The sequence below is a fragment of the Toxorhynchites rutilus genome, chromosome 1, assembly GCF_029784135.1.
Source record: "Toxorhynchites rutilus septentrionalis strain SRP chromosome 1, ASM2978413v1, whole genome shotgun sequence".
Classification (NCBI taxonomy): Eukaryota; Metazoa; Arthropoda; class Insecta; order Diptera; family Culicidae; genus Toxorhynchites; species Toxorhynchites rutilus.
This window is the reverse complement of record NC_073744.1, coordinates 43,268,012-43,294,199: the sequence shown is the minus strand read 5'-3', so window position 1 is coordinate 43,294,199 and position 26,188 is coordinate 43,268,012. Positions and strand designations below refer to the sequence as shown.

General features: G+C 38.2%; 2 protein-coding genes across 4 annotated transcripts in view; both read right to left on the bottom strand.

Moving 5' to 3' along the window:
- LOC129762780 (L-dopachrome tautomerase yellow-f) overlaps nucleotides 1-26,188 on the bottom strand; it is a 403,523-nt gene that overhangs the window by 21,369 nt on the left and 355,966 nt on the right. The window lies entirely within an intron of this gene.
- LOC129762778 (L-dopachrome tautomerase yellow-f2-like) lies at nucleotides 1,453-11,330 on the bottom strand. 2 transcript variants are annotated; one of them, XM_055761312.1, is made up of 6 exons: nucleotides 10,412-11,330; nucleotides 9,860-10,098; nucleotides 9,597-9,799; nucleotides 9,420-9,525; nucleotides 1,913-2,571; nucleotides 1,453-1,856 (listed from the first exon to the last, which is right to left on the bottom strand). In XM_055761312.1, the coding sequence occupies exons 2-6, from the start codon at nucleotides 9,978-9,980 to the stop codon at nucleotides 1,557-1,559; spliced, it is 1,389 nt and encodes a 462-aa protein (XP_055617287.1). In that variant the 5' UTR covers nucleotides 9,981-10,098; nucleotides 10,412-11,330; the 3' UTR covers nucleotides 1,453-1,556. The 2 variants fall into 2 exon arrangements, with proteins under 2 accessions (XP_055617287.1, XP_055617286.1); XM_055761311.1 differs by lacking the exon at nucleotides 10,412-11,330 and having other exon boundaries at nucleotides 9,860-10,231.

Sequence of the window (26,188 nt, the reverse complement as noted above, 5' to 3'; positions counted from 1 at the left end):
AAAGGCGATGGCCAAGTTGGACCAATTGCGATTCCAATTGGTTGTTTATCCACTATTTTCTCCAGACTTGGCCCCCAGCAACTACTATATGTTTACGACATGCTTGTGATCCCGATCACTAATAGAACATCCATCTTGCCCATCTGACCGCAATTCTCCTTCCGTTCGATGCTTAGATTTTCGTAGTAACGTTTAATCACACGGCTCACCGTTGACTGCACGGTTCTGACGTCCCGATGTGATGGTTGAGGATTTTCCAGGTGCTTGCGCAAAATCAATTCGCGACTGGGCTCTCCGGGTGAAGCCATTTTTCCAATTTTCGAAAAACTGACAGCGATAAAAATACAGTGTAAACAATGCACTCTAAACTGCTTCTACCAAATCTTTCAAGAGAAAATACCCAATGGGTGATTTTCTACAGGAAAATGTGGAACGCCCTTTGCAAGAACGCAGAACGCTATATTTCCGGTTGAGATTTTGCAATTGTTCGATAGTTCCATGTCATATATTATTTTGTTCAATGTAAATAATTGTTAGTGCACCCGTGGCCGAGTGGTTAGCGTCTCACATTATCATGCCGGGTGTTCGGGTTCGATTCCCGTTCTGGACGGGGGATTTTTCGTCAAAGAAATTTCCTTCGACTTACACTGTGGTCACGCGTATTCTAGAGCTTGCCCCTCGGAATACATTCAATGTGTGTTATTTGGCTTAAGAAATCTCAACTATGTATTAATAAATGACGCCAGTTAATACATACGTTGAGACGGCAAAAGTTCCACAGGGAACGTTAACGCTGTTCAAGAAGAAGTAAATAATTGCTATGGAGTGCCAAAATCAATAAGCGTTTGAAATTGAACATTTCTTGCGATGTGATCGATTTTCGTTTTTCAATTTGTACCCCCAATATGTTCCCGAACGTCGTTATCCTACTTCAAAATTGTCGTTTCTGATGCTTCAATGTAACTAAGCTGTTATTAAATCCCAAATGGAAAGAATATATCTGATTTACTTTTGGTAACTAACATTAGTCTAAATTTGCATTCTGTTTAATGAATGACAAAATGAAATTACGTTCTGCAAACGATAAATAAATGTGTCATTTGTTTCAATACTATAAAAAAGGAAATCTACGTGATTATCGTATAACAAGTCCAGCAGCAAATCTGGAGATTATGACTTCCTTCTTCTCTTGTAACATTGTTGTCATTATTGACCATTTGAAGCTCGAATCACCGAAACATTCATAATAAGAATCATTTTCGACTTTGCGATGACAAGCGTCATTCAGTGTGTTCATTGTGCAATTTTGCTGGTTCAGGTCAATCACGGAGAGCAACTACAGAGTGTACAGTCTACCGAAGCTCAAACTCAAGCTTCTTCTTCTCATGTAAGATTGTCCTACACTAGTGCAAATCATTGAATATTTCTCACAGGGAAATGAAAATTCAGCAATAGAGAACGCGGGCACAATAACATTCGTTTTTATTTAGCATTGTTGAACTACTTATTAAAAGAGAACATTTTTAAATTGACAACGATCGTAGCAAAATAATACCTTAGTTATGTTTGTTCAAACGTTTTTGGTCACCGATACCCCACCCTCCGTATGGACCACCTCCTGGACCATATTTGTCTTTGAATTCCAAAAACGTCACACGATCACTGTCACCGTCAGTGGCGAAGCGTTGTACGAAATTGACATTAGCTTTGACAGCTGGATCACAAACTGTGCCTTTGATAACTTCGTTGATGTTGGCACGCCAGACGTGGAAGTTGTATTCTTCCAGATTCAACCGAGTGTACAGCAACTTGATGATCGAATTGGTCATGAACCAAACGTAACCTTCGTTGTCGATCTGTAACAGAGGGTATGTATAATATTGAATTGATTAAAACATTTTGAAGAAACTACCGCCAGATCATTTGGATAAACAATATCTGCATCGTTTTTATAGACGATGGCCATATTTTGTGGGGCAAAAGGTTTCCTCGAGTCCCAGCAACTTACGGCATTCTGTTGGATGAGGGCGAAAAATACCACTCCAGTATCCGCATCGAAGGCGTGGATACTCGATTGGGAGTTAGCGCCACGGTATCCAAGCAGCTGGAAGTCATTGCCATGATAATGGCGCTGGGCTGCCGTTTCGTTACGCAAAACTTCAGTAGACACGGTGAACTCGGAGTTGCTGGACAGAGCGTGGAAGTATGCAGTTCGGAATTTGGTTCTCGGATCGGGATTTCCTAGCGCGATCGAGAAAATTCCATCATCCCACGAAAATGGAATGCCTTGAATGCGGTAGTCACCCTCCAGTGGATTGAGGAAGAAATAGTTATGCAAAAAGCGCCACGATTTTCGATTCTGATAATCATAAACCACCATGCGATAGGTTTGCAGATCAGATATGTAGACGAACACCTTTTCACAATTATCCGGATCCACATCGAGCGTGATAGATGTCAGCCCGTAGCCACTGTCGACGTCCTTCTGAGGAATTTCGTATCGATGGATCGGTTTGTCGGTTTTCAGATCGATCGCCCAAATAGATGGGCGTTGGACGATGGTGAAGTTGTCTGAAAAAAAAAAACACCGAATGAGTAGCAATACTTATGTAGTTCAGTTCATGAAGTCAACAAATTTGGGTAGGATTCTGCGGCCCATTACATTTTTCTATCGTTTTAATTAAGGTACACCGGAGCAAGTTGAAACGGTTCTTCCAAAGTTCAACTTGGAAGTTCTCTTAAAAAATCACTAAATTTAAATCTGTTTGCAGCATATACAGGTTATGTCAGATGACTTTCGAAAAAAAAAAATACAGATGTACACTGGATGTTCCGAAAAATATTAATTTTCAAAGTTTTTGTTTTAACTTGCTCCGCAGAGCGGTAGTATGAAATAAAATGAGTAAAAAAAACTTTTTAAGTTAAACGGTTTCTTTGTGATTAAACATAATAATGTACTAAAAGCTAGAAAATAATTAGGCAAGTAGCAGTTAGCAGTTATCACATCTCTTCTTCATTAGTCTAGGGCATTGATAAGAGGTGTGATAACTGCTAACTGCCACTTGCCTAATTATTTTCTAGCTTTTAGTACATTATTATGTTTAATCACAAAGAAACCGTTTAACTTAAAAAGTTTTTTTAGTAGTTATCCAAGTCAAGTTTGTTCGTTTTGTAGCGGCTACCGAATTGGATTTATCAAGATTATGGGATAAGCAGTTTTAAAAAGACAGCAGAGATAAAGGTGTTTTATAAATTCGATCAACAAACAGTTCATCAATTGATAGGAAATATATCTACGCATTTATCATAATTAATAAAATATTATTTTTCTGAGATAAGCAATTGCTTGAATGTAACATGTCAAGCGTGTAAGGTGCATACAAGGATTAATAATTGTAGATTCCTCCATGCCGTAGTTGGAGTGCAGAAATTCTAGAGATTATGTCATGTAACGTTAATACGACTAATGTCGTGTTCTGACAGCACTGTATTGCGGTATGTCAGTGCTGGCATCATGCATTCAGTGCAGACTCTCAAGTGGGAGAGATGTGTTTTATTTGCTCAACAGCAATGGCGTGAATTATCTAAAGCATTACATAGCCGTTTTTTGATTATCCAAATTATCTAAAGCGTTATTTTTTCTATTTTTATGAGCTTCTAAACAACGGTTTTTCATGAAAAATAACTTATTTTTAACAAAAACAGTCACCATTTTGGCAATGTTTCGAATTTTCAAAAACCACTATGTAACGCTTTAGGTATTGTCCTAATGTTTCAAAATATTCATTGGATTTCATTCTGCGACACCACCAGCAAGGTACCCATTTTCAGACAGCATCTACGCATCCAGCTGTCAACAGCGTAATAATCATTATTCGTGGACACAAAACAAATGGAAAGAACATCTTCAAATATACCTTAAACACTAACCAAAAAAATCACGATAATTCATTATTTTTCGACCTTCCAGACAGGGGTCCCCCCCCCTTAAACACTTTCTTAGAGTCTAAAAAGCTGTTAGATCCAAGAAAATTCGCTTTTTGTGCTGGAAAATGTACAGAAGATCACCTCGGAGAGTTAGAGGCTACTGTACGTGGCGTTATTGAGAGAGATCACCACGCAGATGTGGCATCACTTGATCTAAGCAAGGCATTTGATCGAGCATGGAGGTGCCCAGTATTGAAGAGTCTCTCCGATTTCGAGTTCCTATGTGAAAAGTTTTCTTGAAAATAGAACTTTCGGAACCATAGTCAACAACACAAAATCTTCATTCAAAGTCCAACAAAGTGGAATTCCCCAAGGCTCGGGTATATCATCAACCCTCTTCATGATTATTATGCCATCTCTTTTTGCAAAAATTCCACAGACTGTAAAAATCCTTGTTTATGCAGATGACATTGTGCTAATTTCAGTTAGCATTGCTACATCAGCAACAAGGAAATTTGTAAAAAAAAAAATATTTGTTTCGAAATTTCCCCGAAAAAATCAAATTACTTCATATATGTAATCCCAAAGCACATTTCAATGTTTCAATTCCCAAAGTTTTCGAAACCCAAATTCCCTCCGTCAAAACTCTCAAAATACTTGGAGCAACATTTGACAAGAAACTGAGTTTTATACCACATGCTCAGGCAGTCAAAAAAGATGCCCGCAATAGATTAAATCTATTAAAGGCAATTTCTGGCAACCTAGCTTCCGGACATAGGAAATTTCCATTACGACGAAAAACCGCTAAAAACTTTCTTAACCGCTAATTAAAACTTAGTGTGTTAGTAGTTTTGATATTCGCTCTAAAACTATCTCAAAGTGTGCAACGTACAGTCACACTTTATGTGAGAAAAAGGTAAATCATTGAATATATTCAAATGCATATGTAGGATTGTGAAAAAGCGGGAAGATGCGGTCCGTTTAGGGGGTTTCGGGGCACCACAATGTGGCGATTGTGACTAATCATGGCGGTTAGGTCCAACAAAGGGCCTTTTACATACACATACACATTACATACAGTTATTCGCCAGGATCAAAGACGCCATTGTGTTCCTCGGCGCGATCAGGATTGAATAACCAACAATAGAACTGGTGGTGTAGAAAGTCTCCGTGGCTAAGCAATCTGGAAATATACTATACCACATCCATCCACGAGAAGCAGTCGCACCTCCACTCTCAGCAGTCGAGAGAGGTGCGTGTTGTCTGTCGGTGATCTGCAGGTTGAGGAGAGGTTTATTGCACGGTTGGAAGGAAACTGCATGAACCAGAAACAGAATTGGAATCATCGTACCACTCGCACCGCAGATACCACGTCATCGCCACCCACCCTGATCCGTCGTCGTGAGCCACATAAACCTCCTAAACTTCATAAAACCGCAAGTAGACGCATGTGACGTCACATTTAGATTTAAAATAAGTATACAGAAGAACATTATATAGGATAGTTAATTTATTCCAAAAGATTGTTATCTTGTTGTTTGTTGTTCAATGTAAAGATGTTAATAATGAGAATAGTTTGAAACCGTTCATGGTGTTGATAAATCACTACATTTCACTATTTGTTGCGTTTTTCGGACACGAAAGGTGTCTTCATGCCTCCCTCACTGTGCGGTTCGGCATAGAACAGTTGACCCTGTGGCCTTTGAGCATTAGAAACCTTAATCCGCTCGCAGTTTCAACCTCCTTGTTCGGCTCAGGATTGTTGCCAGATCCTATGTGAATTACATCTGACAGAATAATATGGATAAGTGTGAGTGATGTGATGTTAAATGTGATGTTAAAAAAAAAATGTACCGTTGTTCTTATTTACGACCCTGTAGATCCTAGTTTCCACTGAGCAGTAGGTGAAGGGTTATAATAGCCATCGTTGATTTTGTTACAAGTCCTACCCTCGCTGTTATGGCAGAGAGTGGACAAATACTATTCGATCGACTCGTTTTGAAGATTGTAACCAATAGAGCTATCCGGTACCTTTCAATTCCTGACCGCGACTATGATGTCCTATTAATATGTCGGGCAACGGACCGATTCAAAAATACACGAACCAGGACCTTCCCGATGTATGTGTACATTCGGCGATCATAGAAAGGAATTGGAATGTAAAACCGCCGAATGTTAACTTTGATTTACTCGAGGAAGTTCGTGCAGGAGATCTCCAACCTAAAATAAAGGCCTGTTTCAATCGCTTCCTAGAAAACAAATTCCAGATTGAACATCAATTTTACACTGATGGTTTAGTTAGCACTGACGGTGTCGGTTGCGGAATTTTCGAAAACCGATATACTTGTAGTTTTTCTCTTCCTTCCCAATGTACAATTTTAATCGCAAAATCGCTACCCAAGAGTGCACACATGATTCTATTTCTACTGTTATATTTTCTGATTCCGCGAGCCTTCTCCGGGCTCTTCAAAGATGTAAAAACCTTCACCCATGGATCACTGAAATAGAAGAGTCTGCTTCTAATAAAAATGATACCTTCAGTTGGGTTCCTGGAAATACTGCCGCCCCCAAATTAGCCGGTAGCGGTAGAATTCAAAAATCCCCTGAGGGGTAGTGGGGGTAAGGTGGTGGGGGGTAGTGGGGTAGAGTGGTCACGTATTGATAGTCATCTTATGTTTAAGGAATTTCATGACTTTCGAGTCACCCTGTACTACAGTGGAGCTGTCGCATGTCAAGATATAAATACAAACAAAAAACGCTCTCTCGGTAGCCATTCGACTATAGTTTTGTTCGTCTCGAATTTAAGGAATTCCTAGTGAAATTCAGTTGACTTGACCTGATATTTGCGACAAATCAACAGTTTGGAAGACTGTTCACATATTCTAGGGAAGGTGAAAATATACTTTGTTCAATTTCAGCGATTATTTCGCATTTCGTTGTTCGGGGGGCAAAGTGGTCAGTGAAGGATTATTACTGACAATGTTCTGTTTTCAAAAGATGATATACCTTATCATCTTCAGCTCCCAAAGGGGTCCCTTTTGTGGTTTTGACCCAGGAAAAATATGCCTCCCCAACCAAAATCAAGCCTCATTTTGAAAACGTTATGTGTTTCCTACTACGTTTTTGTACGTATGAGAAAATTTTCAATTACGACTCTAAGTGAATAGGCCTAGCTCATTTCATACATGTACCTAATATGATTTAAAAAAAATTTGGTCAAGAAAACACGCATAAATATATCTCTTCTAGCATGATATGTGCGAGTGACCACTTTACTGACCACTTTACTACTTTACTACGTTTAGCTACTACAAATTAGCCGGGATTAAAGGATGGTTATGGCCACGAATGATACAATTAAAATAGCTTATTTTCACCGCTTTTCTGTGTATGTTCGACAGAGAGAGAGAACATATAAACGTTCAACTGATGGTCGTGTTTGCGGATGTACATTTATTTCTGATGTGACTGTTGGGACCGAGCAATGCATTCTTGGTCACATTCACCGTACATATTGAGCCGTAGCTCTCACGCAAGAGCAGTATGTGATGGTTACCAAAAATGACGACTGTTTTTTTTCTGTCATGCCACTTCATGGCATGACAGAAATAAAAGTGTTATCATCAGACGGATATCCACCCGTCTTCGAATCGGCCACACCAATCTCACTCATTCATATATTTTTCATAGAAAAGAAAAACCTCAATGCTCTTGCAATGAGGGTTCCATTTCTGTAAGTTACTTTCTGCTGGATTGCCAACATACATGGGATGCTAGAATTAGAAATAATATTGGACAGAACTTAAAGGACATATTAAGTAATGATGAAGCTCGGGAGAATAATTTTATTGAATTTTTGAAAAAACAACTTTACACGAAAACAAAGGAAATTTCAAACTAGGAATAAATAAAATAGGAAAAAAGAACATTGGAGACGAATGAATCGAATGATTCAAAGTCTCCGTAAACAAAGGAAAAAAGAAGAAGAATAAATGTATAAACGGATTTCTGTTTGCTTGGGGAAAGCCTGTGTTAATTTGAAATACGTATCTTTGAGCTTATTGGTGGTTGAGGTCTTTCAGATCGATCACTCTCAAGCAAACCATTTGTCATGACAATTGTCATGCGAAAATGCGAAAACAAAATAGAAACTGAGAGAGGTTGGCGTCGACATCATGCCTCATACCGTATGTTTCTATTCTGTTTTCGCATTTACGCATGACAATTGTCATGACAAATTGTTTGCTTGATCACTCTGTTTGTACCAGCCGGGTGCTATGATTGATGCTAGGATCGTTAGCAAAATCTCAAGCAGAACTGTCAGTGGGATACCCAATTCATATGAAAACAAAGGGAAAATGTCAGTGGGATACCCGATATGTTGGCTCCTGTCAGTTCAATGGGGGTTCTCTAAAGACGTCACCCGGCTGGTTTGTACGAATTCGTGCATGGTTTCCAAATTGAAAGTGGCGTCAAAGTACAACACATTGCAAGCCGGATGGAAAGAAGAAATTTATCAAAACCTAGAGCAGTCTTCATTGTTATAGTTACCACCAACACAATCGATTTTGGATTTTGTTGTTGCAGTTCTGCGAAAGATGCCGAGTAGTAGAGCTTGTGAATTATTTGTGGAATGATGTTTTTGAGAGCGTTAGAGTTGTAATTTGGCTAATAGGTACAGAAAAACTACTCGGATATTCGATAAGTTATTTAAATTGACATCCCTTAGTGTAGTTCTACGTCTTTTCGGTTATGTCCTCGACATTACCAACCCGTTTTTTCCATAAAATCTCGTAGAATCTATGTAGATCAAAGTAAAACCCTCATTCTATTTGAATTTAATTAATATCGATATGATAACTTATTCAATTAACATGACATGTTCTCCCTAAGGGAGCTCATACATTGTTTGGTCGAAGCCAAATATTTGACTCTTTTTGACAGATAAAATTTGATCAAAGTGTACTGATCAAATATATTCGACATTAAACACGACAAGCAAATATTCACTTATTGGATGTCTAAAATATTTTTTGACATTATTTGCCACTGTTGATCATTGAAGAGTGACAAACAAAATAGTGTTTGTACAAATTTTAAATCAAGATTTATCTGTTAAAAAGTGTCAAATATTTGGCCTCCGGACAAACAGTGTACGGCCACCTTGAATAGGACCGGTTAAACTGATCCTATGAACAGCATCACGAAGAGGCAAGTGAATCACATTAATTAATGACAGTATACAAAACAAACATTCAAATCAGTATCACGGAGACAGTTTTCTAACTGGTTTCACTTTTGCGTGTGTGTGCATCTCAGAACTAGTTTACGCATCATTATTGTGCCATGCTCAATTATTGTCGCGTCCTGTGTCGTCGATTGTTGATAACCTCGAGACTTGTTTTTTCAATTTTGGTATGTTTGTATAGAGTCGAAAAGCCTCCATGTGTTAATTCTTCTTATTTGACCTTAATAAACAAAAAACAACTTACTTGGGATTTCCATCATGCCGGTGTCAACGAACCACAATCGATCGCATCGATCGACGCGTGGTCTGTAAACGGTCACAATGCGATTCTCATCTGGTTGAAGATCGGCCTGTAGTATAAAAGGAAGATTAGAACAATCAAAACCAATAGTTAACTAGCGATCAGCTACTGGAGATTCACCCTAAGTTCGTTGAGTTGAAAATTTGGGTACGGCTTCAGCAAAAGGTTTGTGTTGGGGAATGGAGGGGAAAAATTGACCACATTCAGTGTGGACGGAATTCCCCAACGGCGACGAGCAACTGCGACAAACACTCGGTTTTTGTAATGCACAGCACCCATCGGAATGTTGTTAACTGGGATGTAGCCATTATCTGCCGCTAAAACTGTGTAACAATATTAGTTTCAATTAGCACTCATAACGAAAATATGGCTTTCAAGATTACTTCTTGAAGGAACATCCGAACTGTACTGAACTTTCTGCCACTTAAGAACTTCATCAACACCTCTTTGACCCGCTGCAAGGGCAGCGAAACTGGCCACGAGTAGTACAACTAGTCGTAGCATTCCAACACTTTGTCTTCTGTTTCGAGCCTATAACACGCAATTTTTATCCGATGCTTGTTCACTGTAGCAAGATTCAACATCGACTGATGAAATTCGACAACGGAAAACCTGGTTTTAGCTGTGGTGATCGAAAGAAGGAATAGGCAACAGAATGGAAGAATATAAGTTGTATTGATAAGATCATATTCATCTAACTGTTCCTCAATGATAACAGGCGGTTTTGTTTTCGGAGGTCATGAGACTTGAACCATTTGGATGTGCTCTGTTTAGAAGAAATTCTAAAATGGTCATTCATTTCATTTTTGATTTTTGTATATTCGTACTACATTGAATGTAAAGTCTTGGTCCGAGACATCGCGGTTAATAAAGCCTGTTTCAGTTAGCATTTGGTCGCATGAAGTAAGACATTTCTCAGCATAGAAATAACGTACCTAAAAGGCAAGGATGTCAATTTGTAGGGTTTTTAATGAGCTTTACGGGAAAAAAAACATGAAGATCATGTTTCGGATGAAATTTCTGAAAAAATTTAAAAAACGTGAGATACCACCCATCATTTTCTGCCAAATACTGCTGGTAACCGTATATACTATCTTGATCTACCACTTTCTCATTTGAGCTGGTTTTTGATAATTTTGCCACATTTCTTCAGTTTGCCTTTGATAATTGCCCAATATCACAAACAGATCTTGTTCTCCTTATACCACTTCACGACATCCCTTCTGTAATGGCTGCTTGTCATGTCACGCCAGAACTTCACCGGACCTTTGTGTGATCGAATGAATGGAAAAACTCTGTTTTGAAGGCACTCCTCCTTGTAAACTTCAATTCATTGTTGCCCCAGTGATATAAAACCTTTGTCTTCTCCCCACTTCTCTTGCGTATGTTTCATCGTCCATCAAGATGCATCCTTTGTACTTGGTCAAAACTTGCTCGTACAGCTTCCTTGCACGGGTTTTAGCAACCAGGTTTTGTTTCAGCGTCCTGGTGGGTTGTTTGATGGCATGATACGACCGCAAGCCTTCTCGCATACAAATTCGCCGAACTGTATCGTGGCTCGTCGTGAACTGTTTCACCAAAGTCCACAAGGAAAGCCCAGGATTGCTCTGGACTGCTCGAATCGCTTTGCTCGTAGATTCCGATCATATCTTCAACCTCTACGCCTGATTGGTTTCTTCCGATCGAACGTAAGGGTCTCCTGGTAACGTTTGAGTGTGGTATTAACAGTCGATTTTGGAAATTGAAGGAATTTTGCGATCATTCCTCCCTACCAAATCGGGTTCTCAACGTTAGTGTGCGGAGTTTTTTCCCGCCTTTCGCGTCCCATCGTCGATATCTTTTGAATGTGTCCTTCAATCTTGATGAATTTTTCACTACTGAATAAACAAACCATATGGATCAAAATGCTGTCAATAATTTCTCGATGTGACAACTAGGGGCGCTGCAGTGAATAAAAAGGCGTGGAGATTTGTGGTCAGTGTCAAATTTTGACACGTATCCATTGGAAGATGGTGTTTTGTGATAGTGGAGTAGATTTTTGCAAGAGGCGTCATCTAGACGTCAACCTTATGAACTGTTCAGCCGAACTGTTAATTTTGATTTTTGCGGTTTCCGATACGAGTCGATTGCTACAATAATTTGGACTGAATTTAGATGCTTCCCAAATGAACAGCTGTATTCGGCCTACTAACGCTGATTGAATAGACAGAATAACAAAATGTACCGTGTATACTCACAAAATATCCGATTTGGTTTAATCAAAACATAAAGAATCTAAAAAATAAAAAAACAGAAGGCACAAAAAATTTATAAGAAATACAAATCTGACGCTTATCTCGAAAAATATGTGAACATTTGCGAACAGTTCAACTCAACTGTTAAAAGCGCTGTTGAAGATTGCAACTTAAAAACAGAGTCGGGCTTAAAGTCTAACCCGAGATGTTTTTTAATTACATAAAATCAAAATTAAAAAACAATAGTTTTCCATCACGCATGCACCTTGACGATACCGTGGTGAATGAACCAGAAAAAATTTGCAACCTCTTTGCAAAATTTTTCAAGAAGTTTATATTGTAACAGCTGAGGAGGATCGCGATCGTGACTTCTTTGCATTCCTTCCTGAATTTCCATGTGATGTTGGAGTCAGAAAACTAACTTACATTGAAATTTTTGACGCATCTAATAAGCTTGATGTCTCGAAAGGGCCAGGTCCTGACGGAATTCCACCGGTTTTTATAAAAAAAAAATAGCATCTGAATTAACTCATCCACTTTTATGGCTTTTCAATAATTCATTGGAATCAGAAAGGTTCCCAAAAATATGGAAAAACTCTTTTCTTGTACTAATATTCAAATTCGGTAATAGATCCGATGTAAGAAGTTATCGTGGAGTAGCAATTATTTCTTGTATTCCAAAACTCTTTGAAGCCATAATAAACCAAAACTTTTTCAACAACTAAAGACATGAATTACGAATAAGCAACACGGTTTTTTCAAAGGTTGATCGACAACGAATTTGCTGGAATTTGTCACATTCACTTTGAATGCAATGGATAATGGTAATCAAGTTGAAGCTCTATACACTAACTTTAGTAAGGCTTTCGATCGTGTTGATATACCCTTACTCCTTCTTAAACTTAAAAAAATAGGGATAGAAGCCAAGCTATTGAAATGGCTAGAATCATATTTGACTAATCGCTCGCAAATGGTAAGATTTAATGGGAAAATTTCAAAACCAATATTTGTTACATCCGGAGTTCCTCAAGGCTCTCATTTATTTATTTTATTTGTTAATGACGTTTGCGTTTTTCTTAACAGTGTTAATCAATACAAACAGCCGTAAATATATAATTTTAATATTAAAAACGTCGAAAGAAGACGTCGGAACTCTGTCATGACTCTATTTATTATTGATATTATATCACAACGAGTGGACTCAGATAAATATTAGGAAACCTAAATTTTTACGCACCGATTAGGCACCTGAGAAACCCTAACATTTTCTACATAGATTACCGAAGAACGAATTAGGCCAAATATAGTCCAATTAATCGTATGATGAGCCTCTGTAACGAACACTGTGAAATAATTGATGTAACCATGTCAAAGTCAATGCTTAAAGACTATTTGAATAGGATAAGATATAGTTAAATTTCACTGTAATATTTGGGCAGCATATTTAGTCTACGCTAGTTTGACGAAATAAATAAATAAATAAATAAATAAATAAAAATTTTATTATGTAACTTGTTAAAATCCTCTTCTAATTTAAACGGATAAATCATTCAGCCAGCTCTCTTTAGTTTTTTTTAGTTTTAAGCAAGTAGTTTGAAGTAGAATTAAGAATGTATCGGTCTACAATTTTGATTGACGACAATAAGTAAATTAATATTCAAAAGTACCGTTGTTGGGGTGAGAATGGGTCGAAAATGGTAGTTTTCGAATTTTTTGACGTAGGACTACGTCTTTCATTTCTATACCGGGGTGTAAAATCAAAGTTTCGAAAACGAAAGCGTTACGCCGGAGACCGAGATTTTAAGCGTTAATAGCTCTTAAACAACTGAACGAAATGGTATGATAAACACTTTATTCGAAAGATAAAATGTCTACGCGTCATATACTTGTTACTTTTTCATCCAAAAATTTGTTTCAATAGTCTTAAAATTGCTTTCGAAACAGGCTATTGAAATCACCAATCGGTATATAAGCGAGCGCCGCTCGTAAACCCACTCATTCTTTGTGTGGACACCGACTGGACAACATCGTTGCTGGACGAGCTGGACGGCGAGGGATCGAGTGCCTTTCTCAAGGCAAGAGGGCGGAGGTGGTAGCGCTGGAGTAGAGTAATAGAGTAGAGTAGAGTTTTCAAAGGGCCATTCTCAAGGCTAGAGACGAATGAACTGCAAAAGTTTAAAGTCTCTATAATTCAAGACCTTCCTTCCTAAACCCACTCAGTTATAATTGAACAGCGATTGGAGCATGTTGTCGCTGTTGTGATGAAGCTAATTTCGTGTATCATGAAAGCGCTGATGAACGGTGTCACCAAGAGCCTGTTTGTGCACCTAAGGCCAGAAGAGAATCCATCAGGAGGGGAGTGATGCCACGGCTCCGCTTGAGACATCGGAGCAGCCGCCACACACACACACATACACGCACGGAACTCTCGTTGCTATCATCGTTGCTGAAAATTAATCTGCCAGTTGCCCTGAGAATTGAAAAATACATTCATGCGAAAGAGTTTATTTTAATGTTTTCCATCCATATAACACTGCAACCAAATACATTTGGTTTTGTGATTTTTCAATGAATCGCAATTAACAGGAAAGCTTCTGAATATTTTTTTCCCCATCAGTGGAAAATTTTCGTATCCAATATTGGATGCATAACATGAAAAACGGAAAATGTTTCACATCGCGAAAATCAAGTCATTTTCGAGCGATTATTTGCTTTCTACTCATATATTGCTGCGACGTTTCGTTTTGGATTTTTTCAATCAAGTGCGATCAACGTAAGACCACGTCTTACAGCAATTTATTAGAGGTGCAATGAATCTTTAGGAATTCCCGCTCTACGCGCGCTGGCAAACAATGTTTAGTCAACAATTTCTCAAACGAGAAATGGCTGTTGTGAGAAAGGATTACCGAACGCGAAAACGACAAACGGGAGAAGAAGATGTTTGGAGGTTGAAGGAAATTAGCAGAAAACTTCTTCATTCTATCATTCGAATAATGTGATTCATACCACTTCGTTTTGCCAGAAAGAGATTATTAATGCTCAAAGGAGGAATCGAGCGCAAATTAGAGTCGACTATCGATTGCGGCATTCGTACACAAATGATTATATAATGCTATTTATTGACTCGAAAAATTGTTTCAATAGCTTAATGATAGCTTCGAAAACAGGTTATTGAAATTATTCGTATCCGTATGTAGCGCGCCCACTTGGAAACCCATTAATCTTATTGGAATGTGAGATGGGGAAGCTCATACTCACGTCTATGCATTATGCTGTACCGAGATGGAAAATGAAAGGTGGGAAGATTTTTAAATCTGTGACGTCACAGATTTTGTTTATGTATGTTACTTTTCTTATAATAGTCCACTACATAGGAAAAGTGTTGTTATTAAACGTAAAAATAAGCAGATGAAATGAACAAATTAGTATTTTTTCTTAACTCAATGCTAGCGTTCAAAATCATAGGGGGCCAACTGAAATTTTAGCAGAAACTGAAATTTCAGTATTGTTGAGGTGTTCTAAACTTTATTTCAATCTTATTTTACTTCTCGTTACATCGACCAAAAACGTAAATGAACAAAGTCAGAGTTACAAAATCGTTTTTTCCTTTGGCGGAAAACATTTTACAGCGCATGAGGAAAAAGTTGCAAGTTTTTTTCCGCATTAAATGCACTTGAAAAATAAATTGAATAGACTCCATATGACCTAAACTGAGACGAAAAGTTTTCTGCTTTCATCCTAGTTTTAGACGAATGAAGTGTTCAGCACCCAAATTGTGGAAAAAGGAATTACAATTGCTAACAAGAGATAAACTACCATGAAGATGCTCTAAAATCCAAACATAGTAAAAATTAGAATACTAATTCTGATATAAGAAAAAATAAAAAAAATGAAACATTTTGGTTCGTGACATGTTCTGTTTATTTTTCAAATGATGAATGTAACGCGAAAAATATTTTTTGGAAATATGTAATTATTTTCTGTATATCCTCTTTCAACGTTATTCGTTGACACATTCAATTTTGTACCATTTGAGTAACTGACTGTTATGCCTGGTATGTGAACTTCTTATCTTCCTGGCTACTAATACAATCAAAGTTTAACACAAGCAAAACCCGTGAATCTTCCCACCTTCTATTTTTCATCTCGATGCTGTACTCTTTCAACTAGAGCCCCCGCACACTACAGACTTTTTTTCAGCCGACAGTTTGGTCGGATCGGCCTACTGGTGCAAAAACCGACCCAACTGAATCGGTATAATGTGCGCACATGCATACCTCTCCGTACTGATTAAGAAGCCGACCGAACTATCGGTCGACAAGTCAGTCTGCAGTCTGCGGGGGCTCTTAATTTCGTTTTTGCAGGCCGAACTGAAAATTTTTCAGTCGAGTTAACTATATTTTACAGTAATGCTTTTGAATCCGGACACTTTGCATTACATTCAATATCATACCACAGCCATAACATTTTTTTCATGTTGAATTTATGCAATTAATAGTTACTAATATAGTTACTGATAGTTTCTTGATAGTTACAAATCAATCGCATTAATTCAACATGCAGAAAATGTTGTGGCTGCGGTATGGTATTAAATGTAACGCTAAGTGTCCGGATTCAAATACATTACTGTATACTTACTTCGATGTTATTCGTTTCTCTCTCAGGGTAAGCAACGAATATGATAAGGGTGGGGTTTAGATTCTATACTTTTATGGTTTATAAAATGACGCTTCCTTTGCTTTCGTTCATTGTCATTCTTTGTGTGGACACCGACTGCACAACATCGTTGTTGGACGAGCTGGGCGGCAAGGAATCGAGTGCCTTTCTCAAGGCAAGAGGGTGGAGGTGGTAGTGCTGGAGTAGAGTAGAGTTTTCAAAGGGCCTTTCTCAAGGCTAGAGACGAATGAACTGAAAAAGTTTAAAGTCTCTATAATACAATACCTTGCCTTACCTTACCTTTCGTTCATTTCTTACTCTACTCTCGCACCGTGAGGACTCGTTTGTTTGGGACCAAGCAGACAGTTCGTTAGTCTTTCGGTGGTAAGGTACACGAAAGCAGCTCGGATAAGCGCACCAGTCGCAGGATAGGTGAAGAAGCCACATCGCTATCAACCGGGAACTTTGCGTGAAATTCATCGCTATTGGAAGTCGACCGAATTGCTGATCCGCAAGCTACCTTTGCAGCATTTGGTTCGTGTAATTGCTCAGGACTTCAAAACCGACTTGCGCTTCCAAAGTTCCGCCGGATTTTTAGCGTTACGTAATTTGTGCACGACGCCTGAGGACATCGACAAGACAACATCGTTACTGAACGAGCTGAACGGTGAGGGATCGAGGGATTCATTACCTGGCCTGACCTGACCTGAAATCTTGTTTTAAATGTGAGGGAGCGCAGAAAAGCCGATCGATCAGAAGGAGAAGAGAAGGTTACCAAGAGAGTATCAGCATCGAAATACGGTTCATCGGGAAGACATCGAAACAGCCGCCACACACACACATACACGCGCGCAACTCTTTTCGTTTGCTGGTTATCGAGAAGAAACCTGGAAAGAAATGATCGTTGCAGAAAAATAATCTGCCAGTTCCCCTTGGAATTGAAAATTACATTCAAGCGAGTTTATTTTAATGTTTTCTATCCATATAATACTGCGGCCACATACATTTGGTTTTGTGATTCAATCAAGTGCAGTTAGCAGGAAAGCTTCTGAAGATTATTCTTCAGAACAAGGTTTTTTGTATCCAATATTGGATGCCTAAATCCTTGAGCCTCCACGTAACGCTCTCGTTTTTGAAGTCCCCCAAATATTCATTTATTCATTCATTCAGAATGGATTTAGATTCAACTTCAAACAAATGATCTCTAAATAAACGATAGTCCTACGTCACCCTTGCGGTTATACCATAGATATAACCCACTTCCTGTTTTTATGAATAACTATCTTAAATTAGAGTGAAATGCACTACTGATTATGTAGATATGTTCTATAATAATGAACTTACGAGTGTTCCGTAAAATGTTGAAAAGTATTAATTTCTCATTAAAGATCGATTGAATGAAAGTTGATCGAATCTTACTCCTTAAAAGGGGTGACAAAGGTTCAAAGTAATGTATATTGTTATTAGGTGTACCGGTTAGTTTCTTCGATTTTACAACAGATGGCGTAACTTGATTATTATTCCAGTGAATCAAATTTCCAGACATTCGATGTAAAGCTACTGTCATTGCGCGTCTTTCTCAGTTTATGTCAAGAAGTTGAAGCGTAAACAACATAGTTTTTGCCACTTCGAATGTGTCGAATTTCGTACCAACGAGAGTGTTTTTGCGGGGAGTGTTACTCACTTACTTCAATATGAAGAAAAATGCTGCGGAAAGTCATCACATTTTGGTGGAAGTTTATGGTGACCATGCTCCAACCGTGCTCAGACGTGGTTTGCATGGTTAAAAGTGGTGGTGGTTAAATTTTGACTTGGAAGACGAATAACGTTCCGGGCCACCAAAAATGTTTGAAGATGAAGAATTGGAGGCTTTACTCGATCCAAATGCGTCATAAACGCAACATGAACTTGCAGATACACTTGGAGTAGTTCGAACCATATCCGATCGTTTAAAAGCAATGGGAATGATCCGACAGATAAGACACTGGGTGCCGTATGAATTGAAGCCACGAGACGTCGAACGCCGTTTTCCAACTGCTCCAACGGCATAAAAGCCCATCAAATCGTTACTGGCGATAAAAAGTGGGTCCATTACGACAATCCTAAACTCGGGTAACTTATGGATTCACGACCACAAGGTTATGCTGTGTATTTGGTGGGACCAGCTGGCTGTGGTGCACCATGAGCTGCTAAAACCGGAAGAAACCATTACCTCTACCGACGACAATTGATGCGTTTGAGCTGTGCACTGAAGAAAAAATGGCCACAATACGAGCAAAGACGCGATAAAGTTATTTTGCAGCACGACAATGCTCGGCCGCATGCCGCGAAGCCGGTCAAAACATCCTTGGAAACGCTGAATTGGGATGTTCTATCCCACCCGCCGTATTCTCCAGACATTGCTCCGTCCGATTACTACAATTTTCGATCGATGCAACATGGCCTGGTTGACCAGTACTTCTTCAATTTTGATGAAGTCAAAATGGATCGATTCCTGGTTGTAGAGTCTCTCGAGGTCAATCTTTTAAATCTTTCCAAGTATCTAACCATCATTCACGACATTGTGATTTCAGACTCCTCAAAAAATTTCTCTTTTGTTTTTCTGTCAGATTCACAAGTTCGTTCATCCAAGGATAAACACTCGCAGGCATGAATTTGCCGGGTAACAAGCGTATATATAACATCTTATGCCCTAAAATTTGGTTGGCATATAATGCGCCTAACTGGCATATGCATGCAAAAGTGGAGGCCATATACATACATGGCAAATGCTTACCGATTTTTTTGGATGAATATGCAACTTTGACCGACTATAATAGCGATTATGTTGAAATTGAATTGCGATCTAATATGAATATATTCCTGAATTGTCAAAGCACCAAATACGACTTTTGCCATTCTCATATACGATTTATTACAGACATAGAAAAAAACAAATGGCGCAAAATATTTTCGTAAATGTTTATTATAGCCTCACGAATCGCCATTTTTATATATGAGTATTTATGTTTGTAGAAATAATAATTGTTTGATTGACTTGTGTTGGGAGTGGAATATGAATGTTTAAAATGGCACAGATTGATGTTTGGTGAAAACTGCTGCGATGTGGGTTCGAACTCCGGTCGTCTGGATTATCATCCACCAGCTATCTCGCGCGGCTATCTGAAATTTAATGCAACAGCAGTTAAAACTTTCGAGTGCATCAGCATTTCATTGACATTTCAATATGATGTAATATGTTCATTATTAGGATCTAATATGATCTACTGTTTCATGATTTTCTTCAGCATGCAACACGATTTACTACACTCAAAAAAATATTCACCTTGAATTTATGTGAAAACTCCTATACATTGAAAACGGAGTTCATTCTGGATGAATTACGTGACTGTAGTGATTCTTATAGGAAAGTCTTGAAAACACAACGTATTTGACATTTCATTATTTGGGCGAGCTATGTGAATTTCCTGCGTGAAAATTTTAAGAATTCACAATGGCGTCTCGACTGCTTGCAGATTTAGAGTTCCCAATCAATTTTATTAATATTTTGATGAATGGTAAGTATAACTTCGATTTTACACCTGTAAAATATTAAATACAACCGGATTTTATTCATTCTATTGTTTTTTCACGGTTTTTCAGATTGTGAACTTGGAATATTCGAGTTATTGACATTCGATTTAGAGGACTTCCGTCGAATCTTAGAGCCTTGTGGAATAGATTGGTCTTATAAAAACCTTTCTGAACGGATAAGCGCTTGGAGAAAACGAAACGTAATTACTTGTATCATATATCAGCAAATAGCAGCTCTTTTGAACAGCGACGCGGTACGGAAAACATTGCATTCAAATGCAGCGCCTGTTGCAGATCAGCTCGATACATCAGCGGAGGAGCTATTGAAACAGGATCCAGTGTTGGTGAAAACCGAGATGGAAGCGAGTAATCCGGAAGAGTGTGTTGAACAAGTGACATTAGAACTGCCAGCGGTCATTGATTGGGAAGTTTCATCAAAAAACAGTCCAACAGAAAAAAGTTGCGAATGTATAGGTTAAGGAAATGTTGAAAGCGAACCTTCCGAGCATGATGTTCCTGACAAGTTAAGCAGTTCTCCTCAACGAACTGTACTGACTACAAACGTATTGAGAACCCTGCTTGAGAAAACTGAGATCAGAAAAGAAATTATTAATAGAGCAAATGTAGGGGAGCTGTCGGAAGCGAAACAATTACAACTGGCTGGCATTGTAGCTCAATATCATTTCACGTTGAAAAAGAAGTTGAAGGCAGATGATTTGGAAACATTCAATCGAACAATAATAATGTTGTTTAGATCAGAAAAAAGGTAAGAAATATACGATAACGATCAAATCATGAAATTAATGCAATATTTCATAGGACAACTACTATATACCACGAGGGAGAGATGAAATAAAACCCGGACGGCAAATCGCGAATAAAATTGGCAATCTGAAACAAAGTAAGAGAAAGAGTGACAAAAAAGAAACGATTCACGAGAAGCGATCGAAAGGTATAGTTTACGACGATCAGCCAAGCATCAATGAAGCAGTAGAGTGGTTGATGCTCAATCAAAATCTTGGTCTACAGTACTGGATAAATGGGCAGCAAGTTATTCCTTCAGAAAACAATATCTTGGAAATGTGAAAACATTGCCGAAACTTTTGGCGGAGTTTCCGCACTACAAAAACGCTTTTGGTTACCAACTGGTAAGTTTATCCATCTATCGCATACTAGTCTTTAAAAGCAGGAAATCCCATGAGAGAATTCTTGATTTCATCCTATTTAGCAAATTTTAATTTATTGAACATTTTTATGTTATGTTTCGTTTGTAGATTGATTCTGATTTCATTGAACTGTTTCCAACGGTGATCAAAGGTTTGCAACAAAAACAATCTATAACTTCAAAAACAAAATCCAATTTATTCGCAAGTGCTATGTTTTTCAAGAAAAACTGGCTAGTTGGCTTCAACTTAATATGTTGATCATCCGAATCGGCCCAGTAGTTCAAAAGTTATGAATTTTTGAAAAAAGTGATTTTCGGAAAAAGGGGGAAAATCCATTTATTGGACCACTCTGAAAAGGAAATAGGCACCCTAATGAGAAATAGAAAAATACGGGCTTAAAATTTTGCGATAAGGAACAAAACTACCGCTTTTCACAGAAATCTGAGAACCACTTTATCGGTTTAACATGGAATGGCTGTTATAATATATCATTATATCAACGTTGAATACTTAAATTTTATTCTAACGGTTTCGTTTATTTTAGATACCATAGTATGTGCCTTACTCCTTCTTCTGAACACCGTGTTAACTCCTATATCTGCTGGTGTTATATATAAGCCAACCATCTGTGTTGCCCAGGAAGACACAATTATTTTTGCTAAGGACGAGAACGAGATACTTTCTAATACTACAAAAGTCTACACAAGATACAGCGAACGAGGATTTCCAATCGAACCAAAGTTTGGAGTAGCTTGAAAGATCTCGGTCATCGGTATTTTGTGCAGTACGGTGATTTGCGATATGAACTTTCATCGGCAGCGCGAACAGTTGATGTGCTTATTAAATTTTCTACTGTCCTGGGAACACCTGTCCAAATTCGTATGGCACTTTATAAGTAGTGAAATCTATAAGATTCCGCAGCGCGACTCCTACGCAAGTGTGAACAAACTACGCAATTTTATGAGAGCTAATAAGCTGCCAACGACATCTGTCGAATCAACAAAATGATTAGTTATATGATGACGGATTGTAACCAATCATTTACAACTGGTCATGCATATCTCCATCACCTCAAAGTATTTCATTCGATACCAACGGAATTCAGATATCGATGCACAATAATATCTTACGATCAGATTTTCTCAAAATTCTATCCTTTCAAAAAACACAAAAATAACCACTTCATGGCAGAACTATCCAACATACATAGAAACCATTCAACATCAATTACACATCACGGTGAACCGCAGCAAGTGACAAGTGCTGAGGAAGGACCAGCTTCAGAAATAAATAAAGCAGATAATAACACAGCATCGGAAAACTGAACTGAAATTTCTACCTACATTGAAAGTTTAAATTTAGTTATACCGGATTCAGAAACTGCTTTTATGTTCCAAAGTACAATGTATAAAATGAAATCCTTATTTAAAGACATGAACTCTGATTTCAAACTATTCAAGTACTTAAGTATAACAACTGGTTTACAACTCCCTTCAATTATAACAGTGGAAAGAGATAGGAGAATTGTCTCCTCGATTCAGGATTTAGCCGATGAAGAAATGAATAGAAATTATTTAATATTACTGCCTATTTGGATGTTCACCAAAAGTTGACATTTTGAATATCGATAATTCTACCATCCCACCATTAATAATACATATAATAAATGCCGGAATTAATAGAAAAATTATGTTATTTAGAATTAGGAATTCGTTTTGATAAAACAAAAATGTAAACATAAATTCAAATCACCACTGCACCACATCTTTCTTTTTTCTGAAATGATACTAAAAAATATGAAATATGTGTGATTCATCTGCAATGACCTGGATAACCACTATACGTTTTGCCATGTGAATGTTATGCGTCTAGCATAAACTGACCAGACGTCCCGCGTTACGCGGGACAGTCCCGCATTTCAACAAAATGTCCCGCGTAAGATTCCGTCCCGCGAAACGTCCCGCTTTTGGCAAAAGAAACGAAAATGTCCCGCGATATTAATATATTTCAATATCACAATTTGATCATGTTAATTTTCTTAAATGGATGAACCTCAAAAAAAACTTTTATTTGGCAGACTGTTCAAGAGCGCTTCTAATGCATCCAAAGATTAATACGTTGAGCTGGTTTCATCGCGCCGACATTGGGCTTTTTGTTTAGAGAGTGTCAACTGGAAGCGACAGCAACAAAATTGGAAAATGATTTTTATAAAAGTCCCCTATTGATCCGCAGGAACCAACGTGAGTCAGACGAAAAGTTCATTTTTGGTCCCCTAGCTCGGTCAGGGCTTAACGTTTTAAATAAGCCGGAAGAACTAGTGTATACTCGACAGGAAGAGGCAGAGTTGTTTGATGAAGCATCATAAATGATGCGCTGGGCGGTCTTACGGAAGTTGGCCGGAACCTGAACCATGGCCAATGAAAAGATGTATATTGGCGTGTTATTTTACCTTTTCGTGACTTTGGTGGTAGTCTATTTTGGCCATTCGCCCAAAAGTGTTCTATCAGGCGCAGCTGGGGAATGTTGAGAAGGTTGGCGGTCTTCGCGATAATGTTCATCTCCAGCCGCCAGTGATCTTTTGGCATAATGGGCTGATCCCAGGTTCGGCATAAAGACCACACCACCTTCCCAACTCCGGTAAGCCCTTCGTACTATACATCTCCCCGTTCACCATATGACTCGAAAGAAGAGCGGCTTGGACATTCCCTTCACGCCTGTCAGAGAAGGACCTTCTTCGAGAACTTAATGTGAATGATATATTCGACGTCATCGCTTACCTGGGGAACGTTAAGTAACCGGTCCCCTGTCATTCGTTGAATTCTAGCATCAAGTACGTCTCGTCTTTCATTATGAGTACGAAAAGAAGTTTTTCACTTCTTTGCCGGAAAGAAGTTTTTCACCGGCACCTCAAGCTACTCCTCCTGCTGCTCAGATACGGCCGGTCTCGTCTGACGCTTCCGCATAAAAATGTCCATTTTGGCCGGTTGCTTCGATCTCCCGGCTTAGGGAGCGGCAAAGAGATGATATTGTAAATACCAGATCGGCTATATCTGGCGGACACAAAGTGCCTCAGGATGTCCAACTCCTTCGCTGTGGGGTGGAGCTTGCAGTATGGAAAAATCATCAAGTTGCTTGACAGTGCTGCTGCTGCTGCGAATCAACAGCCTTGATTCATTTTTGTTGTAGACTTAATAAACGTGAGATTTGAAGAAATTTTGTTCCTATAAATTATCTTTCATCGCCATCCGAAATTAGTCAATTTTTTGAATGCCTACGTTAACACTAAAATCGATGAAAAATGAATTGGAATTTTCGAGCATTCCATTCGGTAATTTGAAGAGAATTTTAGAATTTGAATTGTGCTTGCCAGGCGTAAATGCTCTGATTGAGCGAGTGATTTTCGGGCGTAAACAAAATCTAAACCACCGAAAAATCACAACTGAGTGCCGATACTCAGAAAGAAAAAATACTGATCAGTTTAGACTCGCTAAACTATGACTTATGTTCACATAATGTATATACATAACGTTTTGTTTTTTGTGTCCCGCGTTAGACCTCTGATCATCTGGTCACTTTAGTCTAGCAGTATATATTACTGGAATGTCACATACGGATCACTATATTTATATATTGCTATCGTCTGCTATGCATCCATATGTCAATCCTGTAATTTTGGCATGAATTGATCAATGGATAATATTCACGTAACTTTGACATGATTATTTTTTTGAGTGTACAGTACTGAATCGATTTAAATCATACGCTTATACGACACACAAACTGCATCAGGGTAATATACGCATATGATGCGGATTAAATATATTTTACGACAATGTACATTATAAAATTGATGTTTATTATACTGAATTGCGACTTAATTTGATAATGGTATATAAAATCGAGTTTTTACATTTTTTGCGATTTTAAATATACACGATACATACTTTGATTGATATTATATGCGATTATGATTTATCCGGAGTTCTTGTAAGACTTGGCACGTGCAAAATTATACGATTTAATGTTTGCTGGGAAGCCACCATGGTTTTAGGCATGGCTTTTCAACTAAATCGTGGTACAAATGGTCAATATAATAGGTAGTCTTTCTTTGTACTTAAAATACGGTACAAATTGATGAAAAGACGGCACGATGAAAAATGGTTGTAAATACGGTACAGTCCTATTATAAACGGTACGTTTGGTCAGCCTAGCTATGCATGAGATTTTTCTGGGAAGTTATTTGATGGCTATTTACACATCAAATTTTGACGAAATATTAAACAATAACTATTAGGCCATGTCCTCACTGTAGCGGGGCGTCAACGTGGCGTGAGCGGGGCGTGTTCACTTCTCGCCACGATATTTTAATTCACCTACATTGCACCGTGCCAGCGGCGTGTTCTATGAAAATTGTCAATATGTTTTTTTGAATGAAAGAATGAAAATTGGTTTATTTTTCAATATTCCAACATCGTTAGATGTATCCGGCTAAAAACTCGGAGGGTGAAAAACGTAAATTTTTTTTTTTAAATTATGTCACTACTACAAACAAACATATGCTAGAGAGAAGCGGAGATGTACAAATATCGCCGGCGTGAAGTGTTTTCGTTTGCACGCCAGCCACACGTTAAAACCACGCTCACGACACGTCAGTCTGATGTGAACACATTGTGGGCTGTCCACATACCACGTGGACAACGTTTGGGGGGGTTAGGGGTTACGAAAATGTCCACGCATGTCCACGGTGAGGGGGAAGGGGGTTTGGATAATGTCCACGTGGACACGTATAGTATATTTTTAAATAAAACATTCATATTTATAGTCTAAATTCAATGAGATCTTTTTCATATTTACAAGATATTTTTATCTTCACGCCCACCCTGAATACTCTGTATTGAAAAATAAATACCCATACCTCACTTTACGGCCTAGATACGTTCCACGAAATTTGGCCGCAAAGCGAAAAGCCTTATAAGGATCAATTATTCTAATACAAATTCATACAAATTCGATCAGATCGGTTCCAAATTTGTTGAATATGTAACATGATTTATCATTCAAAATACATTTTATCGTTTTTTTT

What these genes read in the sequence shown, in the direction of transcription:
- LOC129762778 (XM_055761312.1), bottom strand. Translation starts at nt 9,980, where the DNA reads ATGCTACGACTAGTTGTACTACTCGTGGCCAGTTTCGCTGCCCTTGCA. An exon ending in TTCGGATGTTCCTTCAAGAA is followed by an intron (nt 9,800 to 9,859) that starts GTAATCTTGAAA and finishes ATTGTTACACAG; the next exon opens with TTTTAGCGGCAGATAATGGC. An exon ending in TTTATCCAAATGATCTGGCG is followed by an intron (nt 1,857 to 1,912) that starts GTAGTTTCTTCA and finishes CCTCTGTTACAG; the next exon opens with ATCGACAACGAAGGTTACGT.